Below are 14,298 nucleotides of genomic sequence, written 5' to 3'. Positions count from 1 at the left end.
TACATGTGCACATGTACTGCCATATGCGGTGTGTGCACTTGTGATACACATGTTTGTGCATGTGTGGTTTGTGTATGCACGTGCATGTGTGTGACCATGTGAGGCATGTGTGATATGCATGTGATGTACATGTACATGCACATGTGTTGTGTACATGTGTCTGTGTGTGCACATGCATGTCTATGTGTGGTATGTGTGCACATGTGTGTATGTGTGCCCATGTATGAGGCATGTGTATGTGATATGCATGTGATGCACGTGCACATGTGTTATGTACATGTGTTTGTGTGTGCGCATGTATGTCTGTGGTGTGTGTGCACATGCGTGTCTGTGCTCATGTGTGAGGTGTGTGTGATATGCATGTGATGCACATGTGTTATGTACATGTGTCTCTGTGTGCGTGCATGCATGTCTGTGTGTGGTGTGTGCACATGCGTGTCTGTATGCCCATGTGTGAGGCATGTGTATGTGATATACATGTGATGTACATGAACGTGTGTTATGTACATGTCTCTGTGCGTGTGCACATGCATGTCTGTGTGTGGTGTGTGTGCACATGTGTGTCTGTGTGCCCATGTGTGAGGCGTGTGTGATATGCATGTGATGTGCATGCACATGTGTTATGTACATGTGTCTGTGTGCACATGCATGTCTGTGTGTGGTATGTGCACATGTGCTATGTGCATGTGTCTCTGTGTGTGTGCACATGTGTCTGAGTGGTGTGTGCCCCTTTATTCAGCCACAGCAAGGATACTCAGAGCACACCTCGCGTGAACGTGGGCGAGGCTTAGTCCCCATCAGTGGACGTCAGTTCTCCCAGCGAGCACCACCTGGCCGGCTGAGCCCAGCGCCCCTGCAGGGGACAGGAGGCCCGCTCACCTCATGCCGTCCGCTGGCAGAGAAAACACAGGAAAGGGTGTCCAATGCTCACGGTGTTACCTCCGAGTATCACGCCGAGGGTCTCCCACAACCTTTCATTCTAGGTTTTTCTCCCAGGATGGCGATTTACTGCTTCTAAAATCTCCCTCTTATCTTTTCTGCAGTTGGTCTCGGGGGTGACGGAAAGACACGGCTGCACCTGCAGGCTGTCCTGCAACGCCAGTGGCCGGGATGGGGCAGAGTGCCTCGCTCCTGTGCTGCAGACCTGGCCAGGCTCCCGGGGCTCCCCCGGGCAGGCACTGGCCCTGGCCTCTCAGGAGGAGTGGTCTCCCGAGACCCAGCATGGCCCCCCGGCAGGCCCCTTTCAAGGGGAGCAGAGGGGGCCCCCGAGACGACGGGCTGAGCCGCCCTCCTTTCTGGGTGAAGCACTCAGGTGCTCCGTGGAGCTGCAGGTGCCTGCTGTGGGGACAGAACCCACGCACACTCTCCTCCGCAGGTGGATGGCTTCGCGCTCTCCACACAGTGCCCAGGGCACCTGCCTCGCTCCCTTTCATACCCAGCAGCTGCACAGAGACAGAGTCCCAGGGTCACAAGAGCTCAACACAGCAGACGGCCCGAGCTCAGAAAGCGGGCGCCTGCCTGCCCGCCAGTCACCCCTGCAGAGCCGGGCAACCCACAAGGTGGGCTGGAGCCCTTCACTGGGGGCCCCTGAGGCCTCTGCTGCTTCTCGGAGCTGGGCCCATGCGGGGTGCAGCCGTGGGTCTCAGGCTGTCCTGTTAAAGTGTTCCCCGTGCCAGGTAAGCCACGGCAGGCAATGCCCCCCCCCCCCGACAACCTGCACAGCTGCAGACGGAGCGGGCGCACCTGTAGCACACACACACACACACACACACACAGGCGGCCAGGAGCTGGCTGCGCCCCTCAGGCAGGCGGCTGCCTCCCCTCCTCGTCCTGACTCGGCCCTGATCACCGCTGATTTACTCTGTGTGCAGCCTCTCACTGTCCCCATCTCGGGGCCTGTGAGCCACGCGGAGGCCCCAGCCAGCTTGCGGCGTACCGGCCCTGCCACGCACACGGGGGCCCCAGCCAGGCGAGCACAGCCCAGAGAGCCCTCACTTAAACCCAGCACCAGAGACTCGTCAGGGCGGAAATCCCAGACGCACAGCTGTGCCCTGAGCGGTGGAAAAAGCAGAATCGCGCTGGTGGCAGAAAGGACGCGGGGCGGGGCGGGGCGCGCACCTTGTCTCCTGGAAGGGCGGGCCTTTTGCTGTCAATCACACCACGGCACGCCCTGACGGCCAGTAAAGGGCATCCCAAAGCCTGGACAGGCCCACGCAGCCCCAGCATGGGAAGGGACGGGGCACCCAGCAGTCTGCCCAGCGCCCGGATGCCTGGGATCCCGCACCCAAGGACAGCGGACATGCTGCCACCCAGGAGGTCCTTGCGTGCCTCCCTACCCGACCCACCCTGGGTGCCCACCAGGCACCTGCCAGCCCCCGCCCTCACAGCAAGGCTTCTCCCCGTGGCTCGGAGAGAGCCCACGCGGGCTGGGACAGCAGGACGCAGAAGCAGGGGCTGTCCTTCCAGCACGAGGCCGCTGTGCCCTCTTCACGGTCACGTCACCGGCCACAGCTGTGGCAGTGGGAGCCGGAAGGGGCGCCCTTGGCCCAGCAGCACGCACGTCCCGGGGGGGCGGGGGCCTGCAGAGGAAGCACATGTGCCTTAGCTCAGCTTCCCCAGAAAGGTGCCCGGCCCCCAGGGGCACGGCGGCGAGGCTCACTCCACAGAGCAGGACGGCGCCCATCGCCATGGGCAGGGGCCAGTGGACCCGATCTGCCGGGCACAGGCCCAGCCAACGCCGTGACCCGGAAGTGATGCGCAGAACCCCCTCCAGCGTGACCTTCCTGGCGCGACACAGCAAGACCGCGGGCCTGGCCAGCTCCTGCAGAGCCGCACCTGAGTGCAATTAGGTCTAACTCGGCCTTGCTGGTGAGCTGCCAGCGGGCGGACGTGTGTTCACCGTAAACAGAGCGCCCGCGACAGGAGCCCAGTCCCCGGCTTGAGGGCGTCGAGGGGGCAGACGGCCACAGGCCGTGGGAAACTGTTCTCAGCTGGGATCAGACTGTTGCCCCAGCAAGCATGGAAAAACATTTCTGTGGGACACACGTGCTGACCCGTGAGACACAAGTCACGGAGCCCAGGAGCACAGCTGACAGGCTCAAGAGCAGCCCACAAGACGAAGGCATGCAGGTCACCTCCAGGTCAGAGGTCACCGCCACACCAGCCCTCTAGCTCAGAGGGCAGCAACCCAGCGAGGCCAGCCCCCAGCCCCAGGCCCCGCCCCCAGCCAGGTCAGGGAGGGTGGAGGGACACCTCCAGCACCAGGCCCCCCCCCAGCAAGGTCAGCCCCCAGCCCCAGGCCCTGCCCCCAGCAAGGTCAGCCCCCCCCCCCCCCCCCCCCCGGCACACAGCAAGGTCAGCCCCCAGCCCCAGGCCCCCGACCAGGCCCTGCCCCCAGCAAGGTTAGTCCCCTACCACACCATGGAATTACAGTCTCCAGGCCTCGGCCTGGCCCAGCCTTGGCTATTGGAGAACGATGGACGACATCTCTCGCTCTCTTTTCAAATAAGTCAAATCTTTTTTTATTTTTTTAAGAGGTCTTCCTGGCAGAGAGCAGAGCATTTTCTCATTCTAACACGGCACAGTACACACAAATCAAAGAAAACCTGCAGCAGCGGCAAGTACTGACCCAGAACCCTCGGGTGCAGGTGCCGGGCCGCGGGCACGACGCTGCGCCACGCTTCCCTGACGCAGCTGGGCTCAGACAGGCAATGCCGACACTGCCTAACCAAGACCGCACGCACAGACAGAATGTGGGGTCCACATGGAACACTCAGGAACCCCTCTGCTTAATGGAGAAAGGACGAGCGACGTCTCCATCTCTGGGGCCCCACCCTCCCCGCCTCTGCCGCCCACAGCCCCACACCTGGAACCCCTGCAAGGGGAGGGCACCCTGGGGGCACCCGCGCCCAAGCACTCACGTCGCTGCTAACACGCGGGACCCTTCCGGAACGGAGCGAACGCACACTCTGACCTGTCCTGGGGGAATGGAGGAGGGCGACCTGACCTCCGGGTGTCCAGGCCCGCACCTCTGGGCCTCCAGGAAGCCAGCGCTGACCTCACCTGACCGGTCAGCAGGTTCCAGGCTCGCCCTTGCAGACCACGCCCGTGTCCCCCAGGAGCGAAAAGCGCCTTAACACTGCCACACAGTAACTTTCATCAGACAGACACGAATCCGTGCAGAAGCCGATGCCGGGGCGTGTGCCGGGTCCCCAGGTGGGGGCTCGGCTCCGGCCACGCACTCCTGCTGTGGCCTCCCAGCTGAACCTGCTCTGCTGACAAGGCCGCCAGACCCTCAAGGGGCCCGGGAGGAGGCCCAGGCAGCTGCAGGGCCAGTGGACACTCAGCTGAGCCCTTGCCCAACACGTCTGAGCCCAGGGTCATGTGGGAGAGGAAATGGCCACGAGGAATGGAGAGGACGAGGGGACGGCGGCGAGGAAGCCCTGGCCCCCGATGCTCCCATACCTGCACCTGTCCCAGCAGGTCCCAGCCTGGCAGAGCTGCCGGCCAGATGCACAGAGGCCGCCAACGAGGCCATGGCCCCCCCACACCCACTTCACCCGGCCACTGGGCCCAGGACACCTAAGGAGAGCGTCCTCCGGGGTAGGTCCCAGGGACGCCTAAGGAATATGCCACCCACATCAGGACGCCACTTGAGGCGCCGGCATCGCAGGTCGGAGGGGCTGGACCCAGCCCCAGTGCACCTCAGGCTCAGCTTCCTGCTGCTGCACACACCCCCCCCCCCCAAGCGAGGGAGACCTGGATAGAGATTCAGGCGCCTGGCCCAGCCCAGCCCAGCCCTGGCTACCGTGGGCATGGGGGGGGGGGGTGAGCCAGCAGGGGAAGGTGTCCCTCCACCTATCTGTCTGTCTCTCCCCAGGGAAGAAAAGTACAACAAAACAAAGAAGAAAGAAGTGCATTCTAAGGAATTTCAAATAAGGAGAAGGCGTGCCAGTGACCCCTCCCCCGCACTCAGCCTGCTCTGCTCGGCCCACAGATAAAGGACTCCAGGACGCGGTCCCTCCCAGTTCTGCACACGGCCCCTCTGGGCCCGCCCCGCACCTAACCACACACAGTCCAGGCAACACTCAGGGTACCTCCCCGAGGTCACCTTCACTGGCCCCGCCCTCCCCAGGACACCTTGCCAGCCCGCAGAGACACCTGCTGCTCCTCCTGTTCTCCTGAAAGCTGTGACCAGTGAAGCCACGTCTGCCTCACCCACACGCTGGGTGCACAGGAGGCACTCACACCGTGGCTGTGTGCACCTGCGCCAGGAGCCCCCCACCTAGGACACATCAGTGCCACGCCCCCTCAGGAGGAAGTCAGAATTCAAATCCACACGCAGCCTCCAGAGGATCTGCTGCTGCTCACCACCCCACCTGTACAGGACAGCAGGCAGCCAAGGAGCCACCCGGCCACCCACGCCACCCGCCCCCTCCCCGCCAGAGGCGCGTCCGGCGCGTGACACACGTGCGTCACAAGCCGTCATGCCAGGAGTGGCCCGGGGGGCTCTTGGAGTGGGGCGGGAAGCCTGGCTGTGCTTGGTGGGGAGCAGCGCACAGAACGGCGGGCTCCTGTTTCCAAGAGCATGCACCGTCCACATGGCCGCAGGCATCCGCAGAAGCCAAATGTCTGAAAGACAGAGAGCAGTGGCCCCAGGGGAAGGCTCCTGGCTGCCAGTCCCGCCGCCAGCTGCCCAGGACCTCAGACGGCGAGACCACGGGTGCTCTTGGGGACAGTGAGCAGGTGACAACAGCACATGAATAGCAGCCCGGAGCGGAGACTTCACGCCCTGTCCCACGGCCTGCCCGGCTGGCTCACCTGCCCCTGTGCGATCCTCCACGTGTCTGTGCTACCACGGGGACTGTGGTGACCACGGGCTACCTGCACATCTGCCTTCTAGCTGCAGGAGCCAGGGACCAGCTGTGGCGCCCGGGGGACGGGGACAGCAGCCCATCCATGGCTCCGGAGACAACAGGGGCGGCTGACACCCTGGAGATGACCAAGTCCGCAACCCACTCGGCAGTGCAAGCTCAGGCCCTCCCAAGCCAGTCACAGTGGCTAAGAGCGCGTGTAATTAGAGCTAAAAGCGTACTAAAACAACACTCCCACTGCTGACCTCCCAGGCCCTTCAGGAAACTTAACTGCAGCACCGGCACCCGAGGGAGGCCCCGGACACAGGCCCACCGAGGCCCCCTCGGCCGCTCAGCACAGGTGTGCACACTCCTGGTTCAGAACTCGGTGCCACGCCGACAGCCTCAGCCTGCACCCCTCGGGACCCACATGCACGAGACACAGGGTGTACTTTCTGCAGGAAGCGACAGGGAAGCCCCGCTGACTGCGACTTTCACAACACGTCTCACGAGAGGAAGGATCTGGGTTTGGCAGGGCTAGGAAGCCACAGCCGTTAGGGACCCGCAGGGGCGTGACCAGCAGCAGGCGCCTGAGCCTTGACGGACAGCCCACAAGGAGTGAAATCACCTGCCATGGAGCACGCCCTGCGCCTGCCGGGCCTGTGAGCACACAAGGAACTGGGACAGAACTGCGGGCGTCTTCCGAATTAACTTGGCAGATCCCCCACAGCTTGTGACAACGGCACAGAAGCCACTGCAAGTCAGACCGAAACGGAAGTGTGTGCACCCGCTCCCCGCCCGCCGGCACTGCGTGGCTGAGCGTGGCTGAGCGGCCTGCAGCCTTGCCCTGCAGGCACAGACATCCCAGGATGGCCCACGCAGCCAGAGTCAAACACGGTAACCGGACTTCCGCAGCCCTGCTGTATCAGGGCCCAGCAGGCTGACAGCTCTGAGACCCGGCGCCGGCGCAGGGGCCAGGCGGACAGTGCCAAAGAGGCCAGGCCTGAGCGGCTGCAATGGTCCAACCGGAGCCACCCAGTCATGTCACAAGCATCTCGCGGACATCTAGCCCTGCAGCAGAAGTTAAGCCCTGCAGAGGTGCTGACTTCGAAGAGCTGGAGCAAGCCTGATGAGGTTCCGCTGGAACTGTGCCCTCCAGACCACGAAAAAAGCCCAGCCCTTCCCCCGGCCGCCCTGAGAGCAGCCAGCGGCATCGCCGTCCCGGGGACAGTGACGGGGGCCGGAAGGCAACCACCAGAAGCTGAACTGCCCCCGGCCTGACTGCCCGGTGCAGGAGCCTGTCCACACTCAGGGGTAGCCCTGGGGTGGTGTCTTGCCAACACACCATGAGAGCGCCCCACTCATGCACCTGTCAAAGGCATCAGGTGTTGGTTTAAACACAGCAGGCTACTGGCCCGCTGACCCAAATGTCCCCCGTGTTTTACTGCTAAGTGGCCAGCCAGTACCAGCCGCGGCCCCTGTGCCGCACCACCCCGGGGACCGATGGGGAGCGCCAGCCCCTCTGTGCAGGCTGCAGGGACACAGGAAGCCGCTGCCCCACCCTGCCGCCCAGCACGCAGGGGCTGCTAGTTTTCCAAGTCAGGGCAGAGCGCTGGGGCCTGCTCAGCAGACCCAGGCCCCGCCTCGCCGACGGCAGGGGTCCCGCGGGAAACCAGCCAGCATGGAAGAGACCCTGACAAGAAGACAGGGGAGGGAAAGGGGCGGGCGCCAGGGCCGCCCGGTGCACGACCTGCCCCAGGCAGCGCCACCGAGGCCGGCCGGGGCCGGGGACACCCGGGGCAGAGGCCCAACCTTCTGTTTGCTTTAAAGGAAATACTTCCTGGCACAGGTTTAGGACTCTGAACTCTGCGCACGGAGCCACGTGGTCCGCGCTCATCTGGCTCAGTCCGCTTGCGATTGGTCCGAGCCACCTCCTCCCGAAGCAGCCCCCGGCACGGGCTCGCCGGGTCACGAGGGCTCCGGGCCCCGCCGCCGGCCCCGCGCGGGCGCCAGGGGCGCGGGGCTGCCCCTTCCGGCTTCGGCAGCCGGGGGAACTCACCTGGGCCCCGGCCGGCTCGGCGCGGTGAAGTCCAGGGAGCGCGGCCGGAGGCGGCGCCCGCGGGGGCCCCCAGTGCGCCCGGGCCACCTGTAGCCGCCCGCCAGAGCGGACTCGCCCGGCTGGGCGGGAAGAATCGGATCCCAACGGCGCCCCCGGCCCGAGCCGCCACGGCCCAAATCCTCACCTGACACCCCCGGGACCCCCGCCCCGCCGACCCAGGGCGCAGCCCTGTGCCCTCTCCGAGTTTGGAGTGGGGGTCGGGCTGCCGCCTGCCGGCAGCGGACAGGAATTCGGGGAGGGCGCTGGAGACTCCGCCAGGCCCCTGGAGGCCGAAGCCCACTCCTCCGCCGGTCCCGCGGCCCGCGCCCCGCACTTACAGCCGTAGCGGGGCCTCTGCAGCGGCGGCCCCTCTTCATGGGGCATCCTGCGCGCCTGCGGGGGCCCTCCCGGGGCGCGCCCCCCGCGGCTCCTCTCGCTGGCCAGCTCGCGGGCTGCGCGCGCTCCGACCCGCCCGCCTGTGTGTCCTGAGCGAGCCCTGGGCTCCGCCGCCGCCGCCGCCCCGAGCGGGAGTGCGCTGCGCCCTGCGCCCCGCGCCCTGCGCCGCCCCGCGGGCTTCCTTTCTCCGCGCCCGCCCCGTTACTCCGTGCGGCGGGAGCGCCGCAGCGACCCCTACCGCGTGCGGGGCGCAGCGCCGCGCGCCCGGGACCGCCCCTCCTCGCTCGGCCGGGGACGCCGAGAGCCGGACGGCGCGGGGACCCCTGACCCAGGCCGGCGCGCGAGGCCCAGCCTGGTGGCCGGCAGTGCGGGGCCGGCGGCGCGGCTCGCTCTCCGCCCGTGCAGCCGGGCGCCAACTTTTTTTTTTTTTTCCAAGTTGCGTCTGAGACTTTCGTCTCCAGAATGCAGGGTTCAGCTCTCCGGACGGGAAGCCGGGCGCGCGGACCAAGGCTGCCCCGCATCCACTGGGTGCGAACTGCGCCCCGCAGAACCCGGTTCCGGGCAAGCGCCCGGCGGGAAACGAGACCGCAGAGGCTGACTCAGAACCGGGCGTTCCCTGCGGTCGGCTGCGGGTTCGCTGAGTGCGGTGGGACCCGGGCGGGGCCCCAGTGCTGGGGTGTGCAGCGCGGTCGGGCTGGGCGGGGGCTGGGGAACTTGCGTGGCAGCCAACGCCAGGTGCGGGTGCCCGGGGCTCTCCCAGGAGCAGGGCAGGATGAGAATGCATCACACCTGCCTGGCTCCTTAAAAAGCGGGCGCACGGGCTGGGAGGGCTCCTCCGAGGGGCCTGGATTCCACCTGCGTGGGGAGCTCTGACCGGGTGTTATATTAAGTCCGCAGGCCGGGCCCAGGTCACGTGCAGGCTGAGCTCTGGTTGAGAGCCCGGATGAGAGGCCGTGGGGCCGCAGGTGGGAGGTCACTGAGAACATGGTGGTCAGGGGCGCAAGCGGAGGGGGCTATCCTGTCCCAGGAGACAGGTGAGGCCAGGCTGACCAGCGGCCCCGGGGCGGGCAGGGGTGCTGAGGGTCAGGCCACAGGCCTGGATATTGTCCACTGTTGAGGAGCAGTGAGCTTGGGCACCAGCTGCCAATGCCGGGGAGTTGGGGAGGGCACCTTGGAGGGGATGAGGTGCCGGAACCCCATGGAAGAGAGAGGCGAGCGCCTGGGGGTGCCGCGGCAGACGGAGGCAGTGTCAGTAGCACAGGCTACACACCTCCACAGCCGAGACAGACACCACGGAGGGGACGCACACACCTCTGTCCACGGCGGGACGTGCAGGGGAGCCGGCCGCAGCTTCTCGTCCAGCTTCTCCATGGCCGGGCCTCCCTGGGAGTGGCAGGTGTTTCTGTGAGACAGGAGCCCCCGGTGTCCACAGGGGCTGACGGTCACCTGGGCGTCTGGGCTCGTGGGGCTGGGTGAAGCCCTCAGCAGCCGGTGAGAGGGCTGTGACGCAGAGCGGGGCGGGGGGCTGGGTCTCGGGTGTGGCTGCGGGAGGGGGTGACAGGTAGGGGCAGTGGCTTGCACGGACTTTAAAAAACAAAACTGAGGCCATCTAGTGAAAAAAGGTTCACCAGGCACAAGAGTTTTTAAATTAAAATAGAAGGCAACACTGGGAAGCTGCTGGGTGTACAGTCTTCTAAAGCAACCTTGTTTAAAACATCCTTTGGGTTTCAGACCCCCTGCTGGGATGGCCTGTGCTGCACCCCGAGTGCCTGGGTTCCATTCCGGCTCCCTGCCTGTGCAGACCCAAGAAGCCGCAGTGATGGCTCAAGCGACGGAGTCCGTGTCACTCACGTGGGAGACCTGGATTGAGGGCCCAGCTCCAGCCTGGCTCAGCCCCTGGTGGTTGTGGGCATCTGGGGAGTGAGCCGATGGTCGAGAGGTCTCAGTGTCCCTCAAATAACTTCTCCCCGCCGGGACGTTCAGTACCTGACTTCGGAGCTGCCTGCAGGGCCAGCATCCCATATGGGCACTAGTTTGAGTCCTGGCTGTTCCACTTCCAATCCAGCTCCCTGGAAAGTCATTCTGAGTCCATCTTTAGCCACCTGTACGCCCTTTGCCCCTGACTCCGCCTGCCTGACCTTAGCCCTGGGGGACCTGCCTGCAGCAGAGCCCCGGTCCTCACTTTCATCCCCCGCCTCACTACCACGCCCTTCTGAGAGCTGCCCTAACTGGTGGATGCAGACCAGGGAGCATGGCCATCTCAGCAGGACCGCACCACTCATCAGGGAACGAAAAGTAAAACTCACAAGTCGTGCAGAATGACGGATTCTCACAGTCCTGGGGAGGGCACAGGAGCCATCACCGGGGAGGGGCGAGTGCTGTCTCAGGTTAGATACAGTCTGCACCTCCAGAAATGTGGGCGGGCCACCCCTGCCAGGACCCTCTAGGGCAGCTGCACGCACCGGGGGCCTGTACATGACATCCACTTCAGGGAAAAAACAAACCGAAGATCCTGTAGGGGCTGAAGAGATACTGTGTGGACTAGGATCCTGGAAGACTGAGCAGGAGGTACAACGTCACAGCGAGGGCACACACAGCAGTGTTACACATGTCCAACAGGACACAGGGGAGGTACAGTGTCACAGCACCCAGTTACACATGTACAGCAGGACATGCAGGACATATATCACAGCAGTGTTACTTAGTGTACAACAGGACACACGGGAGGTACAATGTCACAGCAGTGTTACACAGATACAGCAGGACACACGGGAGGTACATCACAGCAGTGTTACACAGGTACAGCAGGACACACGGGAGGTACAATGTCACAGCAGTGTTACACAGGTACAGCAGGACACACGGGAGGTACATCACAGCAGTGTTACACAGGTACAGCAGGACACACAGGAGGTACAATGTCACAGCAGTGTTACACAGGTACAACAGGACACACGGGAGGTACAATGTCACAGCAGTGTTACACAGGTACAGCAGGACACACGGAGGTACAATGTCACAGCAGTGTTACACAGGTACAGCAGGACACACGGGAGGTACATCACAGCAGTGTTACACAGGTACAGCAGGACACACGGGAGGTACATCACAGCAGTGTTACACAGGTACAGCAGGACACACGGGAGGTACAATGTCACAGCAGTGTTACACAGGTACAGCAGGACACACGGAGGTACATCACAGCAGTGTTACACAGGTACAGCAGGACACACGGGAGGTACATCACAGCAGTGTTACACAGGTACAGCAGGACACACGGAGGTACATCACAGCAGTGTTACACAGGTACAGCAGGACACACGGGAGGTACATCACAGCAGTGTTACACAGGTACAGCAGGACACACGGGAGGTACATCACAGCAGTGTTACACAGGTACAGCAGGACACACGGGAGGTACATCACAGCAGTGTTACACAGGTACAGCAGGACACACGGGAGGTACATCACAGCAGTGTTACACAGGTACAGCAGGACACACGGGAGGTACATCACAGCAGTGTTACACAGGTACAGCAGGACACACGGAGGTACAATGTCACAGCAGTGTTACACAGGTACAGCAGGACACACGGGAGGTACATCACAGCAGTGTTACACAGGTACAGCAGGACACACGGGAGGTATAATGTCACAGCAGTGTTACACAGGTACAGCAGGACACACAGGAGGTACAATGTCACAGCAGTGTTACACAGGTACAGCAGGACACACGGAGGTACATCACAGCAGTGTTACACAGGTACAGCAGGACACACGGGAGGTACATCACAGCAGTGTTACACAGGTACAGCAGGACACACGGGAGGTACATCACAGCAGTGTTACACAGGTACAGCAGGACACACGGGAGGTACAATGTCACAGCAGTGTTACACAGGTACAGCAGGACACACGGGAGGTACAATGTCACAGCAGTGTTACACAGGTACAGCAGGACACACGGGAGGTACAATGTCACAGCAGTGTTACACAGGTACAGCAGGACACATGGAGGTACATCACAGCAGTGTTACACAGGTACAGCAGGACACACGGGAGGTACAATGTCACAGCAGTGTTACACAGGTACAGCAGGACACACGGAGGTACATCACAGCAGTGTTACACAGGTACAGCAGGACACACGGGAGGTACATCACAGCAGTGTTACACAGGTACAGCAGGACACACGGGAGGTACAATGTCAGAGCAGTGTTACACAGGTACAGCAGGACACACGGAGGTACATCACAGCAGTGTTACACAGGTACAGCAGGACACACGGGAGGTACAATGTCACAGCAGTGTTACACAGGTACAACAGGACACACGGAGGTACATCACAGCAGTGTTACACAGGTACAACAGGACACACGGGAGGTACATCACAGCAGTGTTACACAGGTACAGCAGGACACACGGAGGTACAATGTCACAGCAGTGTTACACAGGTACAGCAGGACACACGGGAGGTACATCACAGCAGTGTTACACAGATACAGCAGGACACACGGGAGGTACATCACAGCAGTGTTACACAGGTACAGCAGGACACACGGGAGGTACATCACAGCAGTGTTACACAGGTACAGCAGGACACACGGGAGGTACATCACAGCAGTGTTACACAGGTACAGCAGGACACACGGAGGTACATCACAGCAGTGTTACACAGGTACAGCAGGACACACGGGAGGTACATCACAGCAGGGTTACACAGGTACAGCAGGACACACGGAGGTACAATGTCACAGCAGTGTTACACAGGTACAGCAGGACACACGGGAGGTATAATGTCACAGCAGTGTTACACAGGTACAGCAGGACACACAGGAGGTACAATGTCACAGCAGTGTTACACAGGTACAGCAGGACACACGGGAGGTACAATGTCACAGCAGTGTTACACAGGTACAGCAGGACACACGGGAGGTACAATGTCACAGCAGTGTTACACAGGTACAGCAGGACAAACGGGAGGTACAATGTCACAGCAGTGTTACACAGGTACAGCAGGACACACGGGAGGTACATCACAGCAGTGTTACACAGGTACAGCAGGACACACGGGAGGTACATCACAGCAGTGTTACACAGGTACAGCAGGACACACGGGAGGTACATCACAGCAGTGTTACACAGGTACAGCAGGACACACGGGAGGTACAATGTCACAGCAGTGTTACACAGGTACAACAGGACACACGGGAGGTACATCACAGCAGTGTTACACAGGTACAGCAGGACACACGGAGGTACAATGTCACAGCAGTGTTACACAGGTACAGCAGGACACACGGGAGGTACATCACAGCAGTGTTACACAGGTACAGCAGGACACACGGAGGTACATCACAGCAGTGTTACACAGGTACAGCAGGACACACGGGAGGTACATCACAGCAGTGTTACACAGGTACAGCAGGACACACGGGAGGTACAATGTCACAGCAGTGTTACACAGGTACAGCAGGACACACGGGAGGTACATCACAGCAGTGTTACACAGGTACAGCAGGACACACGGGAGGTACATCACAGCAGTGTTACACAGGTACAGCAGGACACACGGGAGGTACATCACAGCAGTGTTACACAGGTACAGCAGGACACACGGGAGGTACAATGTCACAGCAGTGTTACACAGGTACAGCAGGACACACGGGAGGTACATCACAGCAGTGTTACACAGGTACAGCAGGACACACGGGAGGTACAATGTCACAGCAGTGTTACACAGGTACAGCAGGACACACGGGAGGTACAATGTCACAGCAGTGTTACACAGGTACAGCAGGACACACGGGAGGTACATCACAGCAGTGTTACACAGGTACAGCAGGACACACGGGAGGTACAATGTCACAGCAGTGTTACACAGGTACAACAGGACACACGGAGGTACATCACAGCAGTGTTACACAGGTACAGCAGGACACACGGGAGGTA

The 14,298-nt window shown here is 62.0% G+C and overlaps 1 protein-coding gene across 1 annotated transcript in view; it reads right to left on the bottom strand.

Annotated features, from left to right (window-relative positions):
* IQGAP2 (IQ motif containing GTPase activating protein 2) overlaps positions 1–8,373 on the bottom strand; it is a 187,791-nt gene extending 179,418 nt beyond the window's left edge. Inside the window, 1 exon segment of the mRNA NM_001082161.1 lies at positions 8,289–8,373. Coding sequence (NP_001075630.1) covers positions 8,289–8,334 — 46 coding nt within the window. The 5' untranslated portion in view covers positions 8,335–8,373.
* Positions 8,374–14,298: the final 5,925 nt, after the last annotated feature.

The sequence above is a fragment of the Oryctolagus cuniculus genome, chromosome 14, assembly GCF_051225735.1.
Source record: "Oryctolagus cuniculus isolate XC-2025 breed Fujian yellow rabbit chromosome 14, ASM5122573v1, whole genome shotgun sequence".
Taxonomy (NCBI): domain Eukaryota; kingdom Metazoa; phylum Chordata; class Mammalia; order Lagomorpha; family Leporidae; genus Oryctolagus; species Oryctolagus cuniculus.
The sequence above is the reverse complement of the archived record's forward strand: the minus strand, read 5'-3'. Positions and strand labels throughout refer to the sequence as shown.